Source organism: Vigna radiata, chromosome 9 (genome assembly GCF_000741045.1).
Source record: "Vigna radiata var. radiata cultivar VC1973A chromosome 9, Vradiata_ver6, whole genome shotgun sequence".
Lineage (NCBI taxonomy): Eukaryota > Viridiplantae > Streptophyta > Magnoliopsida > Fabales > Fabaceae > Vigna > Vigna radiata.
In genome coordinates, this window is record NC_028359.1 from 1,100,261 (window position 1) to 1,121,135 (window position 20,875).

Consider the following 20,875-nt stretch of genomic DNA (forward strand, 5'->3'; position numbering starts at 1 on the left):
ATATATATATATATATATATATATATATATATATATATGTGTGTGTGTGTGTGTGTGTGTGTGTGTGTGTATACTTCTTTCTCTTACTTATAATATATAATATAAAGAAATTCACCCAAACCATAGTATTTAGTTAATCAATTATTAGATCGTAATTAGACTGTCAGAAGGTAACATATCTTTATAAATAGAAGTGTTGGATAAGATAGTTGGTGTTTCTTTTTATAAATATAGATATCAAAGTATCTTTTATATATATCTCTTAATAAATTCTGGTATATTAAAATTTCAAGTGTGAATTTATGTCTTACATTAAGTAGAAATGAAAAAGTAAAACATCATGTAAGATTAATGATTCATTAGGTCATGAATCCAGAAATTATGAAAAGATTATAAGAAAGTAATAATCGGTTTATAAAGAGTGTGTATGAAATTATTAGTGACGTGAGTCTCATAATATAGGGAAGTTGGTGTAGTGTGCATCTTTTGCAAGAACATTTGTTTTATGCACATTAAGAATCCATGAAAAGGAAAGATGATAACCTCATAGATGGTAAAAGGAAAAAGAAAAAGAGGTTTGGCTCATGAGAGCATTTTACACTGTTGAACAAAGGTTATGAATTGAACATAGCACATGTCATATGTATGGATGATTATTAGAAGAAGGGATAAGAATTGGATCAGATGGATTCCTTTTGACCATTGGTCTTCCACTCAAGAATATTCAATAATAACCAGAAAGTTTATGCCTCTCCAACGGACCAGAAGCTAAGTGATATCTGTCAACCCCTTTTTAATCAATGTGAACTTTTGCTTAATCATGCACGGAAACAACAAAACTGATAAAGAAAAAGAGGAAAAAGGGTTGAGACTGAGTTTGACAACTTGTTGATTTTGTTTCTTGTTTTCCCTTTTTGTGTTGTTCACAAATAATTTTTAAGCTTAGTCCTGCTTATTATGACCGCAAATTTTGAAGTCAAAAGCTCCATCGGGTGGTTTCTGTGTCAAGAAATATCCTGGTCAAATATTCTTTCCACAACCTTTATTTGAAAAAGATAATCCAAATTAATTGAACTTTTAACCCTTTTTTTTTCTCAATGAAAGATTCATCACAGACATTGTAAGAGTGAGAGAAAGAAAGGATGAGACATGAGCAAGATGCATTGTAAGATATTAAAGCAGTATACTCCAATTCAATTATTTGAAGTGACTTGAAAAACAAGCTTTCACTGTGTAATTATATTCTTATGTGTACATCGTAGACCAAAGATGATTTCCTCTTACTTTCACTGTGTAATTATATTCTTATAATCCCATTTAATGTTATACTCAAGTTAAAATTCCAAAGATTCTGCTATAAAAATCTAGTTATGATAATAACTGAACATTGATTAAATTTAAGATTGATCACAGAGTTTAAGACTAATGGAAGTATCAGCAAACTATTTTCAATCAACCACACTTTACTTTTTAATGCATGTGATTGAGTTTTGACATCAACAAGAAAATTTTTACTTTACTACTAACAGTACAAAATTTATTCTCCAAGTTATATCAGAAAAGACACCAGTTAAAAAAGGTAAAAAAGTGGCACTTAAGTTTAGATTTACTATATCATGGCTCTTTTAAATAGCTTAGCTTTTTAAGTTAAGAGAGTAACCTTTTTATATGTGTCTAATCACAACACACAGAAGGTACAAGTATGAAGTTGAACTTGTAGAAGAGAAAGAAATGTATGAGACGTAACTGAATGATACATTGCTGCTACAAGGGAAAGAATGCTTCCCACTCAACCGAGTACAGTGATGCTATGAAGAAATTTGATCTGTTTTCCCAATTAAATGAGAATGCTAATACAAGGGAGAAACCAACGAAATAGAAAGTAAGAAGAAAAGAATACCACCACAATTTCAGGTAGTATTTTTATATACTAATTCTGTAAGTTGATCAAATGCTCCCTAACTCTAACATTGTTTCCTTGTTTCTTAGTAACAACAAATCATTCCGTGGAGACACCACCACTATGCCGTTGCATAGCAACAACTGGCTCACTGCACCTGGAACACCTAAATGATGGAGCAGCAGCACATCGTGTCCTAAGACAGTAGTAACAATATCTGTCACATAAAATGTGAACAATTGTTTAGTCATTCTCTTTTCATGAGAAGCATGTATACATAAATGTTGGGATCTATGAACATTCCACAACTATAATCCTACCAAATTGTTATAACAGAAGTTTGTAGTGCCAAAATAATAATTTCAGACGAGAGTACATGTCTGTAGTGATGTACCTGTGCTGACAAGGTAGAGCAACATAAGGAATGGTTGGAGTGGCCAGGCAAATGGGACATGCTGTGCCATCCTCGGATGAACTTGATGATTTATCTTTTGAGAAAGGTCGAAGAAGATTTTTCACGGATGATGAATTAAGAAGAGGAAGAAGCAACAGTAACATTTCCTGCCATCAGAACCTGAGAGAATTAGCTCCAAGGGATTGTAACTTCGGATGTGAAACATTCTTGCAAATTTTCACTTGTCACCAAAACCAGAAAGAAGAACAGATCCAGTTGCAACATAGCGACAACCAGTTTTAGTGATTGGAATAGAGCTACATTTGAGTTAACAGCTTGATTAAGAACTTATTTAATACTTTATTATTAAATGAGAGCTTATTCATATGTTTGAATGTAACAGTTAATTGAAACAACACAAAAAAAAAAACTTATTTAGATGAGCTGTTCAATGAACTAGTGAGCCCTTATAGGAAGGTCGTAAGCTACTGTGACAAGCCCAAATAAGCTCTTTTAAAAGTTCCCTAATCAATAAATCATACCACATGTGACAGACACCACAAACAGTGAAGCTGCCAATATTAGAGAACAATCTCTAGCCAAACTATTCAGCTTACAACCAACATACCCTTCTCTCCCCATTTCATATGACAGGTGTATAACTAGTTGCTCTCCGTTCTTAGTCATTTCCTGCCTTAAGTGAATATCGAGCATAACTATTCTTCGGCCTTAAAGAGTTACCCCAAAGTGCTTTAGGGACCCTATGTATGGCTATGGGGTCCTATCACATTCATTCAGCTACGCCAATCTTCATAGGCTGTGTTTGGATCAGTTGGAACACTCAAACACAACTTTCAGTTTCTATTGAACACTTTGACAATGTTTTCAAATTCTGTCAAGCAAAATTCAACTCAAATTCCAGTTGACTAAAAAGCTAAAATATGTCGCTTTTTTTCAACTCCAGTAGAATGCAAAAACCTTTATTTTCTAATTGAAATTCAAATGCACACAATCATTAGTCTCAACTAGCAAATAAATGAAATATCTCATGTAACCCGCAAGATTCCGCAAATTAAGTACAAATAAACTTAAGAAGAGGGGAAGAAGTACCGAGAATTCATTCCAAACTAATTGCCTGTTCATATATTCAAAGCTAACAGCACGATTCATATTTGGGCTCCCATATACAAGCCTAGCTCGTAAGGCTCTTTCAATAAGATTTCGATATCTGCTTTACAAAAAGGCCCAACCAGAAGATAAGTTTACATAGCAAGTCAAACTAAAAGAAACCAATTATATGCCAGAAACATATAGACAAATATATATCCTTATAGAATCCACAGAACCTTCACACAAGACGAGCATTCATTGTTACACTATATTCAACAGTTTTTATTAAACAAGCTATTCTAAAACTCACCATTGGGTTAAAAATTCCTATTATATACACACACACATATATTAACTGCAAAATTTTAGATTAATCCAAAATTATTTGAAATCTCTCGTGTACGTCAAAACTACATAATATATACATTTAAAACAAGTGATAATGAGAATCACTGATTATCTTATTGTAGTTAAAATTTTATAAAACTTGGCACAAACAATCTAGGTAACATGTAGTAACAGTTGGATAGATGAGAAATGTACTTTATACAAAGTTAATAGTAAGAATAGTTTAACTTAAACACCAGTATAAGGTGATCTTCCCTTGTATGTGTATCAAATGAAAACAGTTCTTATGGTGAAAAGTGAGAACTATAAATCCAACATAAAACTATACGTGTATGTTTACTAAAATAGTTGTGCACATTTTTCTACAACTAAAAATATTATCTAATATGATTTGTAAAAGTTAATCAGTGATCATGATATATGAGGACTTAAAAAATTCATGTACAATATTTTAAAAGTTTGACCAATGAAACGTTGCTGTTCTCATTTCTCATAAACAAAAATTTCTACATCATATGTTGCCTATATATATTTCAGAACACAAACAGAAGAAACAAAAAGAGGTTTTTTCTTTATCAGCAACAAAACAGGTGTTGAGTTAACTGTTTGGTAGTTGAAAAAATCACCTTCCAGTGCAAAGAAATATCAACAGGTTTCCAAATGAAGCAGCTCTATAAACTCCTTCTATTCGTTGTATCAAGATCCATAGGCGTCGTGCCAATGGTCTCTGGAACACAGAAAATTTGAAAGTCAAACTAGAGCTCACTTCGACTAAATTCACGTTGTTCTCTAGACTTGTAAGTTGGCAAAAAAATTACCTGCTCAGTATCACCCCATCTGCGAAAAGCAGAGAAGGACTGCAATCGAGCCCATATATACTGACCACCAACAGTGGCAACACAATACCAAATTTTCTGTGCAACAGTGAGTCCAGGTCCCTCCAAACCAGTTCTAACTGTGTGCAATGTACCACACAAGAATAAGAAGTTAGCAGCTAAAAAGAACCATGAACATAGGACAAGATTGAGCAGTACTCAGATAAAGGTATACATGCAATGCTAACATATCACCAGAAAATTTGTACACTTTCCCTCTTGGTAATTGGTTTGTTTAAGGCATTGACACACCTCACAAAACGGTATAACACTACAATTTAACACCTTCAGCAGAATGCTATTGACCATGATGCACCATACAAACAATCATAAACAAAAACTGTAAACAAGAACTTGAAAAGAAAAAAACTGCGCGCTAAAATTTCTATCCAAAGGTGTCGACAGGATATCATCTACTACATTTATCAACTATCATTCATGATGTCAGTGATGTCAACAATAGCTGGAGATTTTCCACAAAAGTCATTCCGTGTGTTTAAAGCTTACAGCTTATCAAATAATCAATTAGAATTCAGAAGCGTCTCACACTATAGTAGACATGCTTATCTAAATAGCACTACACTACCTTGCAGAAAGATGAGATTCAGACCTTCGTACCTTTATCTCTTGGTTCTACTGCACGCTCATCTCTGTACCTCAGGTTCATGAGAGCAATGCCTGGGGTTGGTTTATCCACCCAAATTGAGAACCGCCAAATAAGAAACTCAAGGAAAGCATCAAGCTCCGCTTCATACTGAAATAACATTCCTGGCTAATCCCAAAAAACAAAAGAAATATGAAAATGTTCAAGCAAATTTCCAAATTGATAACAAAACACACCACACACAATGGTTTACAACTGTAAGTCATACATAACTGTACCTTCATTAATGAGAATACTTTAACCAACTGCTCTTTCAACATGGCTGACATTTCAACGTCCAATCGTGCAGCATCGACTTGGTTAACTCTTGATATTGAAATTGGGATTGCTGACTGCCGAAAACCACAACAATTAACTTAAACAATTGCTGCAAAAAAAAAAAAAAAAAAAAAAAAAAAAAAAAACAGGGAAAAGGAAGCATACTATGCAACTTGATCATACTCAATCTTCAATATGATAATAAAAACAAACTTTAATCCCAGTAAACTATTAATCTCCATGACGTTCACAGAAATTCAGCTTATCTCAAGCTTCAACCAGAAAAACCACAACCCGAGAAAAGAAAAAAGTAATTTTTATCACAAGCAGAAGGGTTTTGGATAAAAAATAATAAACCCAGTAAGCAATAATGAATGAACATGGGATTACGATTATATAGATGAATAGAGAGAATATGGGCAAACCCTAAACGTGAAAAGGGGTAAAGTTAAGGGTTCAAAGAATGAGTTGATTGAAATGAACAGAAAGAAGGACCTGATGAGAGACAGAAAGGGATTTCCATGTGGGGAGAAGGGTATGGGAAGTGTGAATCCAAGCATCGTGTGAAGGGAGAGTCATTGCGTGATGGTGATGATGATGATGATGAAATTGGTTTGGTTGAATTTTGTGTTTCCATGCACCGCTTCTTTCTCTCTCTAATATGTGAGTGTGTTGCTCAGTTTAGAGAGAGAAAGAGAGATCAGAAGGGTCTGGTCATTGCTGAAGGAAGCTCAACTCAACAAAAAACAAGGCAAACACTGTTCTTTCATTTCACTCTCCATCGTCATTTCACCCAAACACGCAGGTCTTTTTCGTCTTTTCCCACTTTTTCGCATATTAAATGAAAAACTCACATGTTTTTTATTCTTGGCTTAATTACTTTTTTTTCATTATTTATTTCTTTTATTCAAATTAATTTGATCTGAATAAAAATATAATCATTTCTCCCTTTCTCAAAAATGCAATGATGTTAATTAATAGTAAAATCCTTAAAAAATAATGATGATTTTAATTTGAACATAATACAGTCTATAATCAACTAGTCGTGATAAGTTATAAATTAATAAAGTCAATTTTAATAGATGCAACCATTGCATTTATAAGATAAAAAATTAACATAATGAATTAATTAGTTAATTACAAAATCATTTATTCTTTCACCTGCTTTATTGGTTCCATCACTTTTTTTTTAATTATCTTTTTTACATCACATTACTATTATCACATCAACAATATTTTACGGAATGAAAAAAAAAAAAAAAAGCAATAAGATTTTATATTATTTTTCTTTTAAGGGTTTTTCACATAAAAACGAAAAATTAGTCCATAAATATAAAAAATATATTCGTAGTTTCCCCTCCATTTTCATAGTTTTCCCTACTTTTTTTTCACTGATTTGAGTTACTTTTCATTTATTTGATTAATTTTTTGGCAAATTTTTCATTTGCATAATTCTTTTCTTATTTGAATATTTTTCTCCTTTCTTTCTTCTGTATTTGTAAAATTTGTTGACCAATTTTTCAGTATTCTGCATTCGTTTAAAAAATATATAGGAAATCACAGTAGGGATTCATTAGAAATTACACTTGGAGTGTATTGATATCATTTTTTTTGTAATTTGTTGGAAGTGCTTAAGATCACTTTTTAACATTCTCACTGTGACATTTTACTTCCTTTAAGAAGGATATTTTGCTTGTAAGAAGATGTCATTTTTTCAATGATGATATATCGTTTGAATAAGATCCTACAATATCTGAGAATTTGTTCGATTCGCAGATGACAGATTTGAACACACCTCGAACATTTAGCAAAACAGTTGCAAATGACAATCATCACCTCAGCTTTTAGGCTCATAGCAATACTAGAATATCCAGAAAAATAAAGTTTTCCAAGTGTCTGCTTATAATACAATCGAACACAGCAGTATCAGAATTTCCATAGGAAGATACCAAGTCCTTTTAGAGAATTTTCATGAAGACAAGCACCATTCTGAAATGGAGATTAACAACGAAAGTAATAAAAAACAGAGTGGGCAACCCACCATAGATGTTATAGCAACATTAAACCATCCTTCAACGACAAAGCAAGAACACAATAGTCAAACCGAAGAGAGCACCATAGGCAAAAGCAGAACCAATTCTTACGTAGCCAGAAATAATCACTTTTACCAACATTGCATTGAAAGCATTTGGTAAATTGTAAAGATTGAAACAATTCAGAAACTTTACTCCTTCTTGAGCATCTTGCAATTCACCTGTGCCCTGTTACTTTTAAGCTGTCAAACAATTCATAAGTAAATGTATAAAGATTGAAATTGTAAAGAGTTACCAACAAGTAATTATTACCCTTTTGATGCTTATACGAGAGTCTCTCTCCCTCTCCCTCTCTATGATTTCTGGATATATATATTCAAGTGTAAACCTCAACAACCACAGTTTATCCTAACAATCAGAGGATTTTCTCTAGTAAGAAGTTTCCTCCCTCTAAACACTAGAAAACAATCTGATACCATAAGCATCATCTATTATAAGTCTGTCAGACTCATTGTGACTATCAAATCATAACACCTTTTAGATTACCATATCATAGTTACAAAATATGCATAGACTACTATATCAATACCTAATTTATGTTCACAAACTAACTACTTCAAGTAGAATCTTCTATTTTTATCCATCCTAAGATTTATATAAGAATAATTACTTAATAGCTTTCTAAGACATTAGAACTGTCAAGTAAGCCAAGTAGCTAGTTGTCATAACTATTAAGTATGTGTTGATAATATACAATGTTCATGAAACGAGTGAAGTTAATCAGAAGTGATCAAATTCAAAACAAAGTTACAGTAACACTGTAAAGTGTATTCCAATCAAACATGCAAAAAGAATGAATTAACACTTGCCATGATTTTCTTCTACAGCTACCTAATCACTATATTAAAAAATAAAAACAAAATATTTACAAAGTTGGCTAAATGCGCAAGGTGTTGAGTTGAGACTTAGCAAGCGACATTTTGTAATGCTGTTGAAGTTCTTCAGCAAGAGCCTCTTCCCCGAAACTCTTGAAAGCAGAAACCAAAACCTTAAACACGTACTCATCGAGCTCAGCGACGGTTCCATATCCACACTTCTTCATCAAGTCGTAAATCCTGAGTGTTGATTCTTTCCTCCGAGCAGTAACAACGGCCTTGATCAAGCTGGCAAGCCCCTTATGGTCGTCGCACTTGATTTCATTTTCATCTTCGAGGTCGAGGATCAGACGGTCCACGTCCTCGTGCATATCGCAGGCGGTGAGGGCCTGCACCATCTCGGCATAGAGGGATAACTCGGCGCCGTATTCCGATCGGAGAGTCGAGAAGACACGGAGGGCGAGGGCGCAGTGGCGTTGGCGTAGAAGCTCTCGGAGGGTGGCGAGGAGGTCGGATTTGAGGAGGCGCGTGAGGGTGTTAGAGAGTTGGGAGGACAGGTTGGGAGGGTTGGTTCGGTGAAGACGTTTTAGGGTTTGGATGGCTTGGATTGCTTCGATGCTCAGGATTCGACCTTTCACCAGCGGTCCACGCTGAGACCGCGGTCCGCCGCACCTCACCCGAAGGTAGCCACAGCGCGCGGTGGTGGTAGCGGTGGCGATTTGGGGCTGAGATTGGAGTGGGGATTTAAGAAAGTTGGGGTTTTGGAACAAGGACAAAGCCATCGATAATGTTTTGATGAAACAGAGTACGAAGCAGAGTGACAAATTTTATCCACAACTGAACCATGTTTAGATTCTAGAACCTAGATACTCAATGACGATTATCTTAACGTACATAAATACTTTTAAAATTATTTTTAAATTTTTTCTTTTTTAATTCTTTTTTAAATAAGAAAAAATTATCACATATAATGATGTAAGTGAATGTAAACCGAACATAACTCAATCAAATCGAATCAAACCGAATCAAACTCAGTCAAACCGAAATAAATTATACTTAATTGAGTCAAGTCGAGATAAATCGAACCGAACAATATCGAGCTAAATTTAATTAAACTGAATCGAACTCAACCGAACTGAAGGAGCCGAGTCGATCCGAACTGAATCGTGTCGAGACAAGCCAAGTCAAGTCAAGCCAAGCAAAGCCGAACGAAATTGAACTGAACCAAATCGAACCGAACCAAATCGAGTCGAATTGAACTAAACCGAACTTAGGTGAACCGAGCTGAACTGAATCGAGCCGAGCTAAACCGAACTAAGTCAAGTTAAACTGAATCAAATCGAACTGAAATGAACCGAACCAAACCAAACCAAACTGAACTAAACCAAACCAAACAAAATCCAATCGAACTGAACTGAATCCAATCGAGTCAAATCAAACCGAACTAGTTAAATTGAAACGAATCAAACTGAACTGAAATGAAAAGAATCAAAATATACTAAACCAAACCAAACCAAACCCAACCAAACTAAACAAAACTGAATCAAGCCAAACCACACTGAACCGACTTTATAACTTGTAAGGTTATATTGGGCATAACTGTAAAATTTATTTTGGGGTGCAGAAGGAAAATGTGAGATGCACGAAGAAAACCCCTACTTTATAAGTTGTTGTTACTTTTGAGAGGCCCCAATTATTAATGGTTTATTGGACCTACCCATCAACTATAATCCGTTTATGTGAATGGGCTTTTGAGTTGTTAAAAAACTAAATAAAAAAGAAATTATTTTTATTAAAAATTAAACTAAACTATTTTTCAGTTCAATTTTTATAAACTGGTCGATTAAAAAAACATTTTTATGCACTAATTCAAGGAATATCAGACTTTCAGAAAATTATAATTGTTACTAATTACTTTTTTTTAATCCATAAATTCTTAGATAACTTTTTATCAGTAAAATTACATGAGTTATAAAATTCTGTTGTAAAGTTTGATTTAACATCAATAATGCATCTCAATATATTATAAACTACATTGCACTGTTTAAAAAAATGCCAACACTTACTGTGCTCCTCGAATCCAAAGTTCACCCATAATTAAATGTTTTCTTTCATTCATGTTTAGTATTAACTATTTATCTTCTCTTTTCCTCTTTCTCTTATATTTTATAATCTTTTTTTTTTTCTCTTTATTTCCATCCTTTGCTAATATCAAATTCGTGAGGAAGAAAATTATTTCCATTCTTCGTAATCTAAGTATTACGAAACATAAATTTCATAGAAGTAGAGGGTGATGTTAATTTTAATAGATTTGTACGAGTTTTATTAATATTTTATTTATTTCCAGTTATATATTATTTTATGAAGATAATATACGGACACAATATTTCATTATTGACCAATTAAGAGCGTAATACAGATATTCAAAAGATTTATTTATGTAAATTTCTAATAAATTTATTTATAAAGTTTTTACCAATGAAAATTTTTGAGTAATTCGATCATAAAATTGTACTCTGTCAACTTAATGTTCTAAGTTTACGTGAGAAGAAGAAAAATATATATGTGAACTATAAACTTTAATATAAATTATTTTTATATAAATAAATATATATATATATATATATATATATATATATATATACAATCACATTTCTCTCTCTAAATTTATATAAGAAAGAGATAGTCTTGAATTCATTCTTCTGCATCTTGAAGACATGAAGATGCCAAAGTAGAAGAAACACAGTCACATGTGATTAAGGTTGTAGATGTTCTAATAATTCTATATTTTACATATTAGTATTATGAAAGAAAGAGAAAAGAGAAAGTGTATAAATATATATGTTGAAGAGATTGAGTAAGTGAAGGAAAGGTATTGTGATGGGGTAGTGCACAACAGATAGAATCCTTCTTTAGTGACACTTCAAAAGATTCCATGCTTATCTGCTCACCATTACAACTCTTACCATCTCTCCATGCCAATGGGGTCCTACATGTTTCATACTTTTATTCGTCCACGAAAATAACGATATTTTGATAACATTTTATTATTATTTATATGTCATTTTATTATTGATTTATGATGATGTTTATAATTATTATTATTGATTATAGAATAATTTTAGATCAATCAGATAATGACACGTAGATAATGTTAAAATGTTATCAAAATATAATTATATGTCTTTATACTATTTCTAAACAATTTTGTATAATTCATATTTCAAGCTGAATCACTTCATTCTTGTAATTCTAGTTTACTATCATCTCGGATGATTCTTTATATATCTAATAACACTTAAGATTTTCTTTAAATTTTCTTCACAAGGTTTCTATATAAATTGAGATAAAATGTACACAGAGTAAGTAAGATCAAATCAAATTAATCTTCCAATCATGTTAATGACTAATTTTAAACATTTTATACTTTTTTCTAAGTGTTTGTTTTATTTTGTACACCCACTTACTTTTTAGAGTTTTTAACTAAGTTGATTATTAGACAATTATAATTGATACTGTAACTATTATTCATTAACGTAATATATTTCATCAATAAATTAATTTAAAAGTTTTTAATCGGTTTAATATCATTTTTTGTATTTATTAATCCATTTTCATCCTCGATACATTGTAAAATTAAACTAAAATTTGATAACACTAAGTAATTTGAAGTTGTATATTATCATTACATTAGAAAGTTATTATAGGTGATACTATATATTTAACTATTATTGATAAACATATATTTCAATAACAAATTAGTTTAAAAGCTTTAGTGTGCGTAATATCATTTTGTTATGTAAAGTTATTAATTCATTACCATTTTATTAGGTAAAGTTATTAATAATTATGTGAAAATATTTCAATATTGAAAAAAAAAAATCAACTCCAATTTTTTTAGACACAATTGAAAAAAAAAAATAAAAAATGCTGACTGTTGTATTTTAACTCAGATGCACTTCTATGCAGAAGATCTTAAGTCTTCTTCCTTAACCTCTCAGCCAACTTCTTATTTCACTAATTCGAAATTATTTTTATGTAAAAAAGTTTCAATACTAAAAAAATAACATTTATATAACCTCTATCTCTATTATACTACGAATCTCCCATTTTTTTAATTATTGTCAAGCATGTGCTAACCTAATCCTAATTTTAATCACTTATCTTCTTTAAAGTTTACATGCTAATTATAATTTTTAATTAGAAAATATGTTTGCAACTCATTGAAATGAAAGAAAACATGATGTTTTATTCTGATTAGTTATGTCATTTTAAGGGAAAAATAGTGAAAAATTTCTAGCAAAATCTACAAATTTTTTATTTTATGAGATTTAGTTATTAACGTGTTTGGTATTTAATTTTTTGAGATTTAGTTATATTTAAATTTTATTATTCTAATGTGATATTAGAGTTACTAAGTATCTATTATAATAGATATAAGCTAATTTTTTAAAATCTTACATAAATTAAAAATATGATTAAACCATAATATCTAATTAGTGAAAACAAATTTTATCTTGTTATTTGATGAGATTCAATCAAATTTGTTCTTAGACTTAAATTGATATTTCATTTATATATTTTTACTTAATAATTTACACTCATATTTGCAACACACAACAACTTTAGGTTATTATTAGATTCTTTTCATTACTTTACGAAGAAACTTGTCTGAGAAGAGTTATTGATTTTTTTAGGTTGTAGTCAAAGATGATTAAGATTGAAGGAGTAAGAGGCAACAAATGTAGTTTTCCATTGTTGTTGTAGAGTAGAGGGCCAAAGTTTGGTTGAAGAAATTAATGTTTTCCAGCTATGCTATCAACACTTTAGCCACAAAATGGGACATTATGGTCCATGCAAACAAAACCACATGCAAACAAAACGGACAATAATATTTTAACAATTCTTTTTTAACAGTTTTTTTACAACAGAACATGTGTCACCATTTTATTGGTTTATTTGAATTTATTCTAAAAAGATATTTGAAATGGACCAATCACAAACTATCACGTATGTGTTATAAAAAAAAATTATTAAACAGACTTTTTCCAAAACCACATTAAACATTTTCTTAACTATTTCAAAAAAACATGAAAAGACCAACTCTTTTTTCACATGTTCTTTGTTTCTCTGTCCTTTCTGTGTTCATTCTTCAAAAATACGATTCACTCGCCACTTTTCCCTTAAATATTCCTAAAGATTAACTTTTGCCTTAATTCCCAGACACAATATATGCAGATTCATCTAATTATGCAGTCATAAGAAAGTGGGTGTTTTCCAAATTTTGGTCCCTATATAGGGCTACTGCCTTCTACAATTCCCTTACTTTATTCCCATTTTCTTCCTTTTTACAAAGATTGTCCACCTTATTGCTTTTTTTAAACTACCCATTTGCATAATAATCATTCTAGTAATGTGTACATATATCACTTATTGACTCTTTTTTTTTTTTTTTATATACATTGTTTTGATAATAGTTTTTCAATTTCTATCTTGCTTAATGAACTTAAAAGTGATAAACAATATTAACCTTATTTAAATTTTAAGTGTAGACTTATGGTAAAATCTTAATGATAGTTTGATTACTGAAAAACAAAACTCTTCCATGCTTATATCCATAAGAAAGTTATAATTTTTATATAAATTTTATGTATATGTGTTTATAAAAGAGTACATATTCTTTGAAGAATACTACTTATATTTATAGGATCAACACATAAATCGTAGACTTGTTAAAATAATATTTACCGATAAAATATATCATATAGTGACAAAAATTGACCGTCGGTAATACCATCTATTGTTGTAAACATCAATTAAACATAATAGATAAATTAGATATAGTAGAATGATTTTAAAAGATCTTATTCAATTAAAATATTTTCCTTATATAAAGTTTATTTTTCTAATTACATTTTATTCTTTCTTTTTATTTATTTAAGTAGTTTGGAATAATATTTTAAATTTCTCATCCAAAATAATTATCATATTATTCTAAAAATATTTACACTCAGTATTTTGTTATGAACTTAATCTTTAAACATTTAATTTTATTCATAATTCTTAATTTTTTTCGAATATTAATTTGTTTAAATTATGGCTTCGGTATAACTTACATAGTCATGAATTTTTAGTAAAGTGTTGAGTGAGGCAATGCAGTGAATATAACATTAGAATGTGAAAAAAATTAGAAAAAGGTACAATAGGGGAGTTTCTTTTACATGTTTTTCATTTTCTTAGGCAAATTAAATGTCATTAAATGATTGAAATTTAAATTGAAACTATGAACTTAAGCATAGATGAACAGTTACAAAATCTTAAAGATTAGTTTTATTTAAATAATGGTCAACTGGTCAATGGTCAATGGTCAATGGTGAACTCAAGTGGGTATTGCTTAGCTTGTGAGAAGTACAAAATAGTAAAGCTTCTATAATGAAAGGATGTAATGTGTGCAACTTTTAAAGATATGATTGGTAGGAGGGTAGAATTGGGATTCCAATTTTCTCTTGACCAAGTCAACCAGGCAAACATACAACAATAAATTTGCCATTAAAGCCAAAAAGAAAAAGGCAATTGCACTTAAATTTCTTATAATAATTTATACAATTAAATATGATTTTATTTCTAAATTTTACCATGAATTTTTTTTTACACTTTAAAAATTAATAAATATAATACTACTAATCTAATTGTATTGATTTTCTTTTACGCACTAAATAACATTTTAAATTGATATTTAAATTATTTATACTATTTAACATATTTTAACTTTTCAAAACACTATTTAACACATACAAATAATAATGACATTAAATTAAAATGTATTAAAATTAAAAAAAATAGTGAATTTTAATTTTACATTTAAACTTAGAGATTAAAAATATATTTAATTAACAATTTTTATAATAAAAAATATAAGTAATAATGAATGTTGTAATTTCTTTTCTCAATAAAAATACCTACATACCAACTATGCATAACAGGTGCTTTGTAGCAAGTAATAAATTAAGATGGGTTAATTAGAAGAATCATTAAAAATATGTTTTAATAATTCCAAGTTGAGGAAGACTGATAATTGAAGGGAAATAAATGCCTACAATTGGAAACTCCTTTTTTAACCATGTATTGCTTAACTTGTACAAACAGCTTTCTTGGGTTTTCAACATGTTTCCATGTTTGGTAGTCAATTTCAGCCTCAATTTTAGACAATCTAGGGTTCTTTTCCTTTGTTTCCATCTTCAGAATTTCTGAGTGACAGTTTTTTTTTTTATCAACGAAAACATAAAAATCTATTCGACATATTTTAAAATTTACTTTTCAATTTTTAATCAATATAATAAAATTTAGGGTTTCATGGAGTATTTATACACTAGGTTACTATCTTCTTAATGTACTTTGACATGAGTATAATAAAGTTAATCTTTAAATCTCTTGCACTGAAAATAGAAAAGAATAACGGGATACTATTACAATAATTAATTTCTATTAGAAACACAAATTACATTTTAGTTGGGAATCTCATTCCCAAAATTTAGAAACTCTAAATTGACCACTACTTTTTGTTTTTTCTATTTTGAACAAGTCATTACTTTTTAGGTCAAATTGTTGGTTTTGACGTGGATTTATGCTTATTACATGTTAACGGAGTTTAACAATTTTTTTTCTCGCTATATATATTTATAAAATTATGGTAAAAAGTAATATTAACACACTTCTCTGGTCAATATATATGTATTTTAAGCGTAAAAGTTAGTATTAATAGACAGTTTAATAACTATCTGAGTAGATAAAATAATATATCTAACAAACGTTAAATTTTGTTAATATGATACTATGTTAAAAAGTAACTTTAACAAGTCTAATTCAATAACATAAAATTATTATGTAAGATAAGGTTTGCATCTAGTGTATATTATAAAGGATAATGATATTTTGACAATATTTTTTTTACAATATTTTTACATCATCTACATATCATTCTGTGATTGATTCAAAATTACTCTACAATCAATAATAATAATAATAATCATAAACACTACCATAAATTAATCACTAAATAACATATAAATTATATTAAAATATTATAAAAAAAATATTATCAAAATATCACTGTCCTATTGTAAAATATCTTATCACTGAACTTCTAACCTATCCAACCAACAATTAATCTATTTATATTATTAATGTAAAACACAAAAGTAGTAAAGACAAGACATAATTTCACATTACAATTTCCGAAGCAGATCTTGATACCCTCTTTACCTTTTGTAGCAAACACACAATATTGTGGTTCTCAACTCCAAGAATTCATGTGTTGGTGTCTTACATTGGCAAGCCATGGCAACTATGGCATAAAACCTATGGTTTGTTTCACGTAGTTTTGGGAAAAAAACAAGAGAGAGAAAATATCTGAACGACACACATGCTAAGATACGGAACATTGTCTGCCAGTTTGGGACTCATTTCATATTCAACTAAAGAATGGAGATTCACCTCTGTTCAATCTCTTTCCTTTGTGTCGTGTCTGGACTCATACAAGTTTGTTCTATTATTCTTTTTCACAAACTTATTCTATTATTCTCAATGCTTTTCGAATTGGAATGTCGTGATATGTGTGCTTCGAACTTGCACCTCGACTGCATTTTAATCAACCAAGGATTTTGAATCCATTAAAGAATCAAATTTGCAGCAGTAAAAATTTGAACTTTTTATGATTTTAATCATTGGGATAGTTTTAAATGTTTTATTTTAATGATATGACTGGAAAAGTTTACCAGCATGTAAAAAAATAATGTAATATTATGATGAATATGGAAAGAGAAAAGTTGCGTCATAAAGTCCAAGAAGATTCTTTACTGCATCACAGAAGAGAAGCTCCTGGAAAATTCGTACCATGCCATGCGATAACTCTAGTTTAAAACTCTACTTTTTGACTCATTTGTTTGCTCCATTCTCATACATCTACCTTCCTTTATAAATTTATACGCATGACATACGCATACTCACTTCACTCACTCGTTTTTGGAACCTTTCACTGTGCAAAACTTTGATGTCTACACCCTTTGAACATGATTACATAGGCTTAGCAGAGACTCCATACATGGAGAAAAGCTGTGATAAGATATCCTCTTCAGTTTCCTCCAACCTTTTATCTGAGGATGAGAACAGTTCATCTCTGAACTTCAAGGAGACAGAGCTGAGGCTTGGTCTGCCAGGTTGTGAGTTTTCTGAGAACAAACCAGGAGCTGCAGGGATCTCTCTTTTTGGCAAGGATTTGCAGAGTAGTGGCTATTCTGCTTCCTCAACTCCTTCCAAGAACCTCAAGAGGGGTTTCTCTGATACCATTAGTTCCTCCTCCTCCTCTTCTGGGAAATGGATTTTCTCAGGCAGTGATGCAACTGGGGATGATTTGAGAAATGGGGCTAATACCTCTGCACTCTGCAACAAAGAGGTTGGTTTGGTTCCTCACTCTGAGAAGCCGCCTCAGGTTTCTGCAACTGCAACAATTGAACATGCTACTGCTCCTGCTGAAAAGTAAGTTTTCCTCACATATTAATGCTTTACATAAACGTTTTGTTAAACTTCTTCAAGTATCTATAGCAGAAGAAGAACAAGAAAAGTTCAAATATTTGATGTTAACTAGCTTTTTCATAAACTAGCTTAAGGTTTTGTAACTAAAATTTTAAGGGGTATGAGACTTACTGTGTTCTTTCTGTTATAGACTTTGTTGAAAACATTCGTTAATGCATCAGTCCACTGAGTGTTTGTTTTGTTCAACTTTTATTTGTGTTAAAGATGAAGTTTTTGGTGAAAATTCAATCAAATGGCTGTTGATTTCTTTATGGGGTTATTTTTTTCTGTTTGATTATTGATATTGTGTTCTGTGGGGTGACAAGTTAAACATGAAACCTTTTTGTTTCAGAGCACAAGTTGTGGGATGGCCACCGATTCGGTCTTTTCGGAAGAACAGAATGGCCTATAATTTGGCAAAAAGCAACACTGAATCTGAGGAGAAATCAAGAGTTGGTTGTCTTTATGTTAAGGTCAGCATGGATGGCGCACCTTATCTCAGAAAGGTTGATCTGAAAAACCACTGCAACTATATTGAACTTTCTTCTGCTCTTGAGAAAATGTTCAGCTGCTTTACCATTGGTATGCTACTCAATCTGTCACATTCATCATGCTTAATTCAATGCAATTGATGATCAAATTAGACACTTCAAGTTAACAAGATTATAAAAACTTTGTATCAATTTGGACAATAATTTCTCTTATATTTAAACTGCGAGATACAATACCTATAAAATCTGAGTCTAATGTGATATTACTTTTTATCCAAAACCTTTATGACAAATGTGTTTTCGAAAGCAGGTCAATGTAGTGCACGTGGAGTTTCTGGTGGGAAAGAGGGATTGAGTGAGAGAGCTTTCAAGGATCTTGTTGATGGCTCTGAATATGTTCTTACTTATGAAGATAAAGATGGAGATTGGATGCTAATGGGTGATGTGCCTTGGGAGTAAGTTGCCTTTTTCATTAGGTTTAAATCTTTTTTTCTTTTTTTTCTCCCTAAGTTATAAGCGGATGTTCAGTTTAGTCCCATTTTTAAAAATGTAAACTTTTGATTTCTAAGTTATAAAAAATGTATCAAATGAGTCATTTTTTGATGTTCATGGTCAAAATACAAAAAGCAATCTAAAGTGCTGTTATTGTTAAGAAACAAATCAGAACAATCTAAAGATGTAGCAGTTGTTAAGAAACAACCAAAAACAGTATTTCAAGTTAAAAAATGACTCATTTGATACATTTTTTATAACTTAGGGACCAAAGATTTACATTTTTAAAAACGGGAACTAAACTGAACATCTGCTTATAACTTAGGGACCAAAAAGAGGTTTAAACCTTTTCATTATGTTTATGATTCATTACTCAATAAATCACATCCTTTTTGCTACTATACTTAGATAACAAATAGGTAATTTAGATAATAAAGTTAGTGTTTGATCGTGTTTATTGACTAATGCAATGATAACTTGTGACTACAGAATGTTCACTGAGTCATGTAAGAAACTAAGGATAATGAAAGGCTCGGAGGCAATTGGACTAGGTATATATATCTATTACTGCTATAAATTATAGAAACAGTTTATACATGTATAATGAATATGATATATACTTTTTTTATAGTTGAAATAATAATGGAAGATTAACTTAAAATATATTATGGATTTGGTTGCAGCTCCAAGGGCAATGGAAAAATCTAGGAGCCAATATTATTAGTACAGAAGATTCTGCTCTACTATTTGGTCATTTGCTGAAGCATATAAAGAAGGGTTAGAAGAGAATTTGAGTCTATAGTTATAGTCGTGTATTAAATAAAGCAAAAACGAAACGCGTTTCAGTTTTTGTGCGTTTGGACACTGATAGGTTTCAGTTTCCTTGTTAATATGAAATATTTTGCTGTTCGCTCATATGGTGTGTTAAGATTGTCTTAGTATCAAATTTTTCAATTCATTCATGAATTCTTAGTATCAGATTATATATAGAGAAATATTACACTTCAATGTGTAACAACAAAGTTTGGTTTTTGGTAAAGCTCAATTTTAATCTTCTTTATTCGGAAAAGCAAAATTACCAAATATAATTTTTTTTTTGATAAAATGTCTGTTCATAAATATTATCAATGAATCAAAAAATTTTGTCCGTAGTGATGTTCAAAAAGATTATTAATTAGTGATGATATAAATTTGTTAATAATTATTAACAAATTTTTTAATTTTTTTTCTCTTTTTTTTTATTCTTCTTCCTCATTATTGTCTATTACTATTATTATTATTATTATTATTATTATTATTATTATTATTATTATTATTATTATTATTGTATATGTCATTTTATCTCTTTCTATTCTTTATTTGTTGATGTTATCACCACTTCTTCTTTCTTTTCTTAATTTTCTTCTTTCTCAACCATTTTCATTTAATTTATAACATATATTTCGTCAAATTTAATGAAAAAACAAATTTACCAAGTAATGTTAAAAAATATAATTAGTGACATTTATCGATCAATTTTCAAAAATTCAATAATTGACAGATATTTTAACCAATTTTACTATAATATGATCAAAACTAAAACTAAAGTAGAAACTTTAAAAACTATTTTACAGACAAAATATAAAAAAGGTGAAAGGAGGATTTATTAAAACTAGATTCATAATCAATGAATATATTCATTCATAATTAAAGTCTTAAAATTTATCAATCAAATTATTGTTAAATTATATTTTATTAATAAATTTTTTCGTTAATAATCCTATTTTATCAAAACATTTTTTTTAATTAAATTTTCATCAATAACGTGATATTTTCTTGTAATGAATGTAATAGCAAAGTCAATCTAAACTCAGTTGAAAATTTTC

General features: G+C 30.2%; 3 protein-coding genes across 4 annotated transcripts; 1 reads left to right on the forward strand and 2 right to left on the reverse strand.

The window, feature by feature from the left end:
* Positions 1-1,732: 1,732 nt before the first annotated feature.
* Positions 1,733-6,309, reverse strand: LOC106772954 (peroxisome biogenesis protein 2). Of its 2 annotated transcripts, none has more exons than XM_022786391.1 (8): positions 6,045-6,309; positions 5,510-5,658; positions 5,246-5,399; positions 4,571-4,707; positions 4,379-4,479; positions 3,405-3,522; positions 2,295-2,461; positions 1,733-2,117 (listed from the first exon to the last, which is right to left on the reverse strand). In XM_022786391.1, the coding sequence occupies exons 2-8, from the start codon at positions 5,558-5,560 to the stop codon at positions 2,000-2,002; spliced, it is 846 nt and encodes a 281-aa protein (XP_022642112.1). In that variant the 5' UTR covers positions 5,561-5,658; positions 6,045-6,309; the 3' UTR covers positions 1,733-1,999. The 2 variants fall into 2 exon arrangements, with proteins under 2 accessions (XP_022642112.1, XP_014515089.1); XM_014659603.2 differs by having other exon boundaries at positions 5,510-5,623; positions 6,045-6,308.
* A 1,969-nt stretch (positions 6,310-8,278) lies between these two features.
* Positions 8,279-9,324, reverse strand: LOC106773754. Its single transcript, XM_014660500.2, has one exon. The coding sequence runs from the start codon at positions 9,237-9,239 to the stop codon at positions 8,520-8,522; it is 720 nt and encodes a 239-aa protein (XP_014515986.1). The 5' UTR covers positions 9,240-9,324; the 3' UTR covers positions 8,279-8,519.
* An 8,019-nt stretch (positions 9,325-17,343) lies between these two features.
* On the forward strand, positions 17,344-19,925 carry LOC106774072 (auxin-responsive protein IAA27). Its single transcript, XM_014660901.2, has 5 exons — positions 17,344-17,991; positions 18,380-18,609; positions 18,829-18,973; positions 19,500-19,561; positions 19,694-19,925. The coding sequence occupies exons 1-5, from the start codon at positions 17,507-17,509 to the stop codon at positions 19,732-19,734; spliced, it is 963 nt and encodes a 320-aa protein (XP_014516387.1). The 5' UTR covers positions 17,344-17,506; the 3' UTR covers positions 19,735-19,925.
* The last annotated feature ends 950 nt before the right edge of the window (positions 19,926-20,875 follow it).

What these genes read in the sequence shown, in the direction of transcription:
- LOC106772954 (XM_014659603.2), bottom strand. Translation starts at nt 6,128, where the DNA reads ATGACTCTCCCTTCACACGATGCTTGGATTCACACTTCCCATACCCTT. An exon ending in AGTAGAACCAAGAGATAAAG is followed by an intron (nt 4,708 to 5,245) that starts GTACGAAGGTCT and finishes CATTGCACACAG; the next exon opens with TTAGAACTGGTTTGGAGGGA. An exon ending in TAGTTTGGAATGAATTCTCG is followed by an intron (nt 2,462 to 3,404) that starts GTACTTCTTCCC and finishes TTCTGATGGCAG; the next exon opens with GAAATGTTACTGTTGCTTCT.
- LOC106774072 (XM_014660901.2), top strand. Translation starts at nt 17,507, where the DNA reads ATGTCTACACCCTTTGAACATGATTACATAGGCTTAGCAGAGACTCCA. An exon ending in GCTACTGCTCCTGCTGAAAA is followed by an intron (nt 17,992 to 18,379) that starts GTAAGTTTTCCT and finishes TTTTTGTTTCAG; the next exon opens with AGCACAAGTTGTGGGATGGC. An exon ending in GTTCAGCTGCTTTACCATTG is followed by an intron (nt 18,610 to 18,828) that starts GTATGCTACTCA and finishes TTTCGAAAGCAG; the next exon opens with GTCAATGTAGTGCACGTGGA.
- LOC106773754 (XM_014660500.2), bottom strand. Translation starts at nt 9,239, where the DNA reads ATGGCTTTGTCCTTGTTCCAAAACCCCAACTTTCTTAAATCCCCACTC.